Below are 8,635 nucleotides of genomic sequence, written 5' to 3'. Positions count from 1 at the left end.
CCGCCCCTCCTTCTTAAAGGCGCAGCGACCCTCCGGCCGGCGCCGGAGGCCCGGCCCCTCGCTGCCCGTACCCGGAGGCAGCGGAGTCTGGGGAGCGGCGCCATGATGCGGCTGGGGCGGGCGGGGCGCGAGCTGCTGCGCTGGGGTCGCGGCGGGCCCCCCGCGGCCGCCCCGCGGCGGGGCGCGGAGGTGCTGGTGGGCGCGGCCGGCGGGGAGAGCAGCGGTGAGTGCGGCGACCCCCGCCTGCGGCCCGGGGTGCGCGGGGACCGCCGGGGTCGGGGTTAGGCCCCGGCGCTGCTTTAACGCCAGTTCCGGGGGTCCGCGGAGCTGGTCTGGTGCCAGAGCCGGTTTTCTGGTGCTGCGCGGAAGGTGCACGTTGATCTGCTTAGTTTTACCAGTTCCTGGGAAAAACGCAGCAGCTCCCGGCCTGACGTGAGTGGGACCGTGCGTGTTCCCACCCGCTCCCCGACCTCTGCCTTGCCAGACCTTGCTGTCCCTCAGACAGGCCCTGGAAACCCTCCGGCTGTCCCTGCAGCGCGGCCCGGGCGTCTCCTTCCGGCCCCCGCGGCGCGGAGGCCCCGGGGCCGCCGAGCCTTCCCTTGCCCTCATGCCCTCGTAGCCCGAAAGGTGACTGACTGACTGCCTTGCAGAGGCCATAGCAGGCAGGTTGCTCGTAGTGTCTTTGCTTTAAGTTATGCTTTGGTGCTTTTCTCAAGAATGCAGCTAGATGCCTTTTTTAAAGTTACGTATGCAGGAGCTCTCAATACAAGAAGTTCTGGTTTGCATGCCTTGGATTTTTCTGGTATCAGTAATGTACAGGGCTAAAGGTAGGGTACGACCAGGGCACGTCTGTGCGTATTTATGCATGGGAGTCACTAAGCAATTTGAGTTCTGGTTCAGATACCCAATGGAATTACTTTCTGGTAAGCGTAACTACTGCAAGACCTTACGAACAGCTCTTGGTAGTTTTGCTAGTTACATACACATGAATGTAGTTACCAGAATTGTGAATTTCCATTGTTTGCTGGTACCTGCAGTTATTGTGTCCATGTTCCTATGTGACACATCTCTTCTTTAGTAACTGGCCACTGGTGTAGGCAGAGGAATAAAGACAGAGATCTTCTAGCAGAGCAGGACCAGGCATGACAGGTGCGAGGTGCATCTGTGCACCTACAGCAGCATCAGCATCGTCTTACAATGTTAAAGCCTGGGAAGGGAGCAGAAGTCCAGCCAAGGAAACGGGAGATGTTTTTTCTCTCCAAAGCATACAGAAACTGTTGGATAATAATTTACAAAACGCAAGTGCAAGGGAGAAGTAGCTAGATGTTGTGGTCTTACTTTACTGCTTGAGTGAAGTCCTTTCCACTGATGAGCTTATTAACTTTAAATTAAATGGAGCTGCGATTTCAAAACAGTCTGGAACACCAACTGCGAGGGACCAGTCTGTGCTATTCTCATGCAAACAGGAATCCGGAGAGGATGGTTTTCTTCGTTAAGGAATATACTTGAACACAGACTGTGCAATAAAAACTGAATTAAGTAACATTCAAAACAGAAACCTAAGGTGGATCATTTGGGTTTGGGGTGTTTTTTCCATTCCTGCAATGATTCCGAGACATATATTCTTGGATGTCGTGTTCACTTTTTTAAAGTCTGCTTATTTATATTATTCACAGTGTTACTGAATTTTACAGTTGTCCTGCATAACTGGGTTTCATAGACATGGTCTACCACATCCACTTTTAAAATAACTGATTGTTTTAGAATATACTTTATATGCATTTTCAGGAAAGAGAAGATGCAGCATATGCAGATATTGTTCCCAGTTGAATTACTGTGTCAGAGAATTAAATGAAGTATAACTGAAATTGTTTCCTATTACTAAGGTATTGCTGAAATCCTAATGAACCGACCCCACGCAAGAAATTCATTGGGAAAAGTATTTGTAAATGAAGTGAGTATGGGTCTGGCCTGTAAACGTGTTTGGAATCATGAGCGATAACTAAATGCAATAAAAATAGTTGTGGGAAATCTGAAGCAAAAACTTAATCTCTTGCTGAAGGTCAGTGGGTGACTGCATTGGGGCAAGGCAGGTTAGCCTGAAGAAAAAGAGATCGTGATACGTCTGTACTGCAGTAACTTCTGATGCAGACTGGACAGAGATATTGGAGCTATTTAAGTTAGCTAACTCGGACGCAAGTTCATGTCCTCACTTGCGTAATTACAACAAAAACATACTCATTGTCAGACCTTAGCAGATGATCTGTTCAAGGCTGATACATTCTAGAGAAAGTCTGGCTCATGCCTGGACAGGAAGGGGAGTTTAAGGTCCCGGAAAGGTTCATTTCTGGAAGAAAAAAAAGAGATGGGAAAACGTGTCATTCAGAGGCTGTCATGGAAAGGTCCTGCTGGCTCCACATACATGATTTCCAGGAAATTCCTGGCACCTGCAGGGGAAAAAAAAAAGAAACTTTCTCATAGATTAGGAGCTTGCTATAATTTAGGTATATACATCCATATGCTTAAAGTTTTTCTCCTCTTGTTTGTACTCCCTCCCTCATAGCTGTTCAGTGCTTTGGAACAACTCCGCTTTGATGAGAAGGTTCGTGTGGTGGTGTTCAAGAGTGAAGTGAAAGGTGTATTTTGTGCTGGTAAGTAACAAAGACTCTGCAAACTACTATTAAAAAATCTGATGGCTCTTAGGGCTGTGCGCTGATCAGATTGTGCAGAAAAGCAGTTAAGAAATGCCTGCTAAAAGAACGGGCGGACTTTTGTGTAGCAAATAACAAACATATCATTATCTCTTATGCCTGTCTGCATCTCGGCTTCAGTGATGAAGTGTGTGATGCAGTGAGTGGCACAGACTGCATAGTGCTACCATTTGTTTTCCATTTATAACCATCTCCATGCACAGGTGCCTCTGGTATTGGAGTCCTTGGTTTACAGTTTTATGGATTATTGTCCTTTCATACAGTGATTGGTGCTCTTCTGTGAAATCTGTTCGAAGGGCACAGAGGAGCACCCTGGCCACTGCTCCAGCCCAAATGTGCACACTCCAGCTTCCGCTGACCTTACTTAACCAAAACACTGTATTTCAAGACTTCTGAAGTGGTCTGTCCTCTGGGATGGACAGGAGGGAACACAGTTCAAATGTCTTTTCCCTGTTCCTGGATTCTAACCTTTTTTCTCCTCGATTTAGGTGCAGACTTAAAGGAACGTGCAAAGATGGATGATGCAGAAGTTGGACACTTTGTTAAAAGGCTGAGAAATCTCATGGATGAAATAGGTAAATTATTATCTCGGTTGGGAAATTTGCCCTAGACTGCCTGTGCTGAGACATTTAGAAATGCTGCAGGAGGGGAAGGATGCTAGCCCCAGCATGTTATCCGTTTAGGAGTAGCTTGCCAAATGGCTCCAGCTTATGCCTGAAACAAAGATCCGATTCAAATTAAATACCAACTATCCTGCTGCCAATCCAAGGACAAGATGCATTTCAGTACTGCCTTTTCCATGATGAAGAGCAGCACATACACATACATATAGTAAGTACCTGCTATAACAAAGCATTCTATATACAGTTCTATGTAATCCTTGGGAGGCAGTGCTAGACAAAATGAGCCATATTGGTTGTCCCACTTCTAATACATGCTGTGAAGCACTCATGATGTGGCGATGACCTAAGAACATGGATTTTGATCTCTGAATGGATTTGTTGAATGTCAGGGGGTTTATAGCTACACCCCCCCCCCCCTTTTTTCCCAAAAGGAATATGGACTTGTACAACTGATTTTCTTCCCCTATTTATTTCTCCCCCCTGCTCTCACTAGAGAGGAATACCAAAGTGAAATCTGACTAAAATACCAATCAGAATTGCAGTAATGAAAAAAAAAAAAACACAACAATGTAGAGAGAATGACCCTGTCTTACCACGGAAGCAGTCGGGGGTGAGGTGGGTGTGGGGTGTTTGTCCAGGTAGTTACAGCACAGAGTTAGCACACGTCTGAAGTCTGCTTCCAACTCCCTGAGTATTTAAAAAGGTATCTTATCGAGCAGCTAATCTCCAGGTACCTCAGGTTCCTCAACTATGAGGTAACAACAGTGTTTACCAAGTTCAGGAGCATTGGCTAACAAAAGCACAAGAAAAGCTAATCCTTGTAACAGTGATTAAAGATGATGTCTTTGTTTTGACTGTTTAACTGCAATAGCTGGATATTCACATCATAAATTTGCAAGGAGACAAGTCATCCTGTTTTGTGTTGCAGTACTTTGTATCTGCATGCTTCTTTGCATGTAAGAATGTTTTGTATTCTTTTTACAGAGAAGTGCAAAAAGACAGTTTCTACTATTCAGAGACAGTCAGAAAGTTTTTGGCAGAAGAAAATGAATTCTTGAACAATTTTGAATTGGAGAACTGCTAAAAGCTTTAGAATTTAAGCGTTTAAATTCCAGGAGTGGAACAGAACTTCTGGAACAAAACTATATAATCTGTATTGTCTTCTCTAGCTGCCCTGCCTGTACCCACAATTGCTGCAATAGATGGCTATGCATTGGGTGGTGGACTAGAACTGGCGTTAGCTTGTGACCTTCGAGTAGCAGGTTTGTGTGTTGCTTAATATAGGATTCTTCATGTAATTGGTGACTATATTTTAAAGAGAACTTACATGCATGATAGCCGACTGTTAATGGAATCCAGTAGGCTAAGAGAGGAACTTACACAGTTCAGGAAATGAGTAGCTATTTGTCCAGAAATTGTGACATTTAGTTACTATTGGGAAAGCAGTTTCCTTGCTTAAAAAGTAAAGGCTATTTTTAGGCAAGACTAGGATTGCTTCAGAAAGCTATTTATTGGTAGAATTAAATAGTTATTGTGTAATATTGGATTAGCACTCTGGCTAGATCTAATCTTCCCTACTTAAATCAGCTTGGAGTGGAAGCCTTCCTTCTTCTGTTTCCATTCTTCCATCCATTACATTTCATCTAGGATGGACCTAAGGTTCATTTTTCTAGGTAAGATAGCTACATTAGGGGTAAGCAGCCATACTACACACCCCTCATCTGACTTGAGATGGTCATTGATTAGGCATTGTAGTATTCAGACTTTCTAGCTAGCTGGAGAAATGGAGTTCCAGTTCAGTATTGACAGTTTGTAGTTTCATTAATCAGTTCAGTATGGAAAATTTGTAGTTGTACAGATCAAAAAGTAACTTACGTATTTTTTAATAGCTTCATCAGCTAAAATGGGCCTCATTGAGACCACAAGAGGGCTTCTTCCTGGAGCAGGTAACCTTTACTAACTCTTCAGTCTCTTACTTTCTCAGCTGTATAGTAAGTATTTTGCCATTAGAGCACTTGGAAGTGTTTTGAGTGTAAATTAAAAGTAGCATCTTCTAGTGACCCAAGAGATCTATGAATCCAGAGTTCTGTTCCAAGCCCTGTCTCAGACTTGCCATGAATTTAGGAAAGTCCCTTTACACCTTTTCCTGTTTATCAAAATCCTCAAAAGGATGCTGATGCCTTTCAGATGCCTTGCAAAATGTTGACATATTTAGCTAGTAGTTATTAAAGAAACACATCATCCCTTTATTTTTCAAACTTCGCTATATAAGGAGGCAAAATACATTTGGTTTTTTGGGCATTTCTCAGAAATGGAAAATGGTGTTCTTGCTGTTGTCATAAGGTGGAACCCAGCGCCTGCCTAGATGTGTTGGAATAGGTCTTGCAAAGGAACTCATTTTCACTGGTAGACAGATTGATGGACAACAAGCCTTCTCAATGGGATTAGTAAATCACACAGTGCCACAGAACAATGAGGGAGATGCAGCTTACCAGAGAGCATTAGCTTTGGCTAAAGAAATCCTTCCTCAGGTAAGTGTATTATTCATGTGGTCAACTTAAGGCATTTCTGCTTCCTGTAAGAGAGAGCAAACAAACAATTGAAATGCATTTCTATGAAATATTAAAGTCTTGGTTCCTGATGTTTCAGTCTGTTAACACTGTCGGTTTTTTGTGAATGCCATTTCTGTAGTAACAAATGTTAACATCCATCTGCTTAAATCATAGAACAGTTTTACTTCCCAGCTGTAGTTATGCAGACCTGCAGGACACGTTGAAACCTTGTACCGTGTACACTAACTGTAAAAAACAATTTGGCGTTATCTAAAGATATGTATTAACTTACTACAAATTTCTGTAGACTAGAAGGTTATTTGTAGATAGGATAATGATATTAACAACTACGCTATTATGAACTGATGTGGCTTTAATTATTTTTAAATGTTTGTTGTGGGTTTATTTTCTTTAATAAAGGCTCCGTTTGCTGTGAAAATGGGAAAACTGGCAATAAACAGAGGAATGGAGGTAATTTTTTTTTAAATACTGAGGTAAATGAAGCAGACAGGCAGCTCTTACAAATTACTACAGTAAAAATGTTTAGAACAGATGAGTTATAATCCTTGTTTAGACAAGGCATTTAAAACCATTTCAGGGGTTTTAAAGATTTTTTTTTTTTTTAAGAGACAAAATTAATACGGCAGGATTTTTTTTTCTACAGATGCTAGCACTGTAGTTCTAATACAGAAGTGAAGGTCACTCCCTACAAGTGAATGTTTATTGATTTGAGGGCTATGAAGTAGTTTTGAGGGCTATACTTCAGACAAATCTCACTCCTTCCCTCTCATCCCCAGGTTGACATTGCGTCAGGGATGGTTATTGAGGGGATATGTTATGCCCAGGTAGGTTACCTTCAGAATACATTCCTGAAAGGAACAACTGTACATTTTCTAAAGCTGGGTATTCACACAGTACTCCTGTATTTTTCTCTCTATAAGGGAACACTAACAGCTAAATCTAAAGCTTTGAGAACATACCTGAGTGCAGTTCCAGATACCTATTTCAGAATATTGTTGTCATGCATAGCTGCCTCTCTCAGCCTGCCTGAGACCAAAGTCCGTCCTTAAATACCCTTCTGTCTAAAGTAATTGTATATTCTTAGGTTCAACAACATGTTAATTATAGGATGAGCTTTACAAATGGTTTTAGTTTTAACAAATAACAGATTCCTCCTGTAGTCATTCTTTCTGTCAAGTTTTGAGAGCATACATCTTTCTTAGCTAACGGAACCATGTAACTGCTGTGCCTCTCAGTGTATTTTAAGACGGTGAAGTATTAAATTTATGGAAAATTGTTTTCCTACATAGTTCTCTGGTCTATGGTCTTTGTCTTAGATGCTTTGCTTGTGATTTATTCCTAACTGCAAAACGCAGAAAGTGGGACTTAATGTATCATTGAAAGAAAAGCAATCTTAGTCTTAGACCACTAGTGCCAAATTAGCGAGTACTTAAAAACACATCAGACTTGTCAGTGAAAAACATACCAATTTTTTTTTTTTTTTTTTTTTGGCAAAATGTAGAATATTCCCACAAGAGACCGTCAGGAAGGGATGGCTGCCTTCAGGGAGAAACGACCACCTCAGTTTATCGGCAAATAACGCTTCCTAGCTTCCCCTTGATTTTTTGAAGGTAAAGGAGGACTGGAGGACCCACGGATTTCTTGGGATAATTTTTATGACTGCATTCTGCATACTTCGCTCCTTGCCTTGGACGGTATTTCTGAATACTCCACTGGATCATTTTGCTGTAAGAATTCCTAAATAAAGATTTAACTTCGTACAGCTGATCTCTTCAAAGAGCATACATCTTAAGTCAGCGGTTACGGCTCTCAAACAGATATCAAGGAAGGGGTATAGAGAAGCTTTGGCTCACCATAAGCAAATTAAAAAAATAAAAGCAGGAAACATGCTGCATCTAAACAGTGATAGGAAAAAGGAAAAAAAAAAACAATCATTCTGAAGAGAAAGTCAGCTTACAAAGAAAGAAAACCTTCCTAAGCTTGTTTCCCATTGTCAGTGCTCTTCCAACTAATCAGACAGAACTAGCAGTATTAACACAGAGCAGTGGCATTTCACCCCAGATCTGCTGTGACTAGTGCAAAACCCTAAGCTATCGCTCCAACCAGCTGAACTTACGTCTCTTTGGTATCAGTGCTTGAGAAAATGCAAGGCCTGTATGTGCATGTATATATGGCCACCATATCAGTCTATGCCAGACATCTCAAGCATGTCACCTCTCTCCCGTCACCTATTTTCCCTCTGTTGTCTGACTGGAAGTTGAAGTTTTTTTCTCCCTCTGTTTAAAGGTTCTCCAGCACTGAGGCATGCCACACAGTTTAGCTCTATGGCTTCTTACTTCCCTAGACTGGAGCTTTCAAGCAGAAGTTAATTAGTATAGTTAGAGAAATTTACTAAAAATACATACTTTATAGGTTATCAAAATATACTTACAAAATGTGGCTTACCACATTGGAACCGGGTATCACTTCATGTAATGATAGTCTCGAAGCAAGCCACAATTTCACTTGGACCAGAAGTTAACCAAACAATTCTGTGGGTGAGGTAACCTTACTAGATTATACATATACAAGTTTCCTATGTAAAGATCTGCAAAGGTAAAGCAGGGTCATGATCTTCAGCCTTCACACAAAAAAAGATGGCAAATGCCACAGGTGAAATACAAGGGTATAAAAGTTGCTTCCAGAATTACTCTACCCTGGCAGGAACTCGTGAAGCTGCACAGGAATG

The 8,635-nt window shown here is 42.1% G+C and overlaps 1 protein-coding gene across 3 annotated transcripts; it reads left to right on the top strand.

The window, feature by feature from the left end:
- The first annotated feature begins 158 nt into the window (after positions 1 to 158).
- ECHDC2 (enoyl-CoA hydratase domain containing 2) lies at positions 159 to 7,674 on the top strand. 3 transcript variants are annotated; one of them, XM_059821702.1, is made up of 10 exons: positions 159 to 223; positions 1,887 to 1,954; positions 2,564 to 2,651; positions 3,200 to 3,286; positions 4,504 to 4,596; positions 5,224 to 5,280; positions 5,678 to 5,865; positions 6,307 to 6,357; positions 6,684 to 6,731; positions 7,409 to 7,557. In XM_059821702.1, the coding sequence occupies exons 2-10, from the start codon at positions 1,904 to 1,906 to the stop codon at positions 7,484 to 7,486; spliced, it is 741 nt and encodes a 246-aa protein (XP_059677685.1). In that variant the 5' UTR covers positions 159 to 223; positions 1,887 to 1,903; the 3' UTR covers positions 7,487 to 7,557. The 3 variants fall into 3 exon arrangements, with proteins under 3 accessions (XP_059677685.1, XP_059677686.1, XP_059677687.1); XM_059821703.1 differs by having other exon boundaries at positions 216 to 223; positions 7,518 to 7,674; XM_059821704.1 differs by lacking the exon at positions 6,684 to 6,731 and having other exon boundaries at positions 216 to 223.
- The last annotated feature ends 961 nt before the right edge of the window (positions 7,675 to 8,635 follow it).

This window comes from Gavia stellata, chromosome 10 (assembly GCF_030936135.1).
Source record: "Gavia stellata isolate bGavSte3 chromosome 10, bGavSte3.hap2, whole genome shotgun sequence".
Taxonomy (NCBI): Eukaryota; Metazoa; Chordata; class Aves; order Gaviiformes; family Gaviidae; genus Gavia; species Gavia stellata.
The sequence above is the reverse complement of the archived record's forward strand: the minus strand, read 5'-3'. Positions and strand labels throughout refer to the sequence as shown.

Excerpts from the sequence above, each read along its gene's own strand:
- ECHDC2 (XM_059821703.1), top strand. The coding sequence starts at position 1,904 with ATGAACCGACCCCACGCAAGAAATTCATTGGGAAAAGTATTTGTAAAT. Across the intron at positions 5,866-6,306 it reads CTAAAGAAATCCTTCCTCAG|GCTCCGTTTGCTGTGAAAAT; the intron begins GTAAGTGTATTA and ends TCTTTAATAAAG. Across the intron at positions 6,358-6,683 it reads CAATAAACAGAGGAATGGAG|GTTGACATTGCGTCAGGGAT; the intron begins GTAATTTTTTTT and ends TCTCATCCCCAG.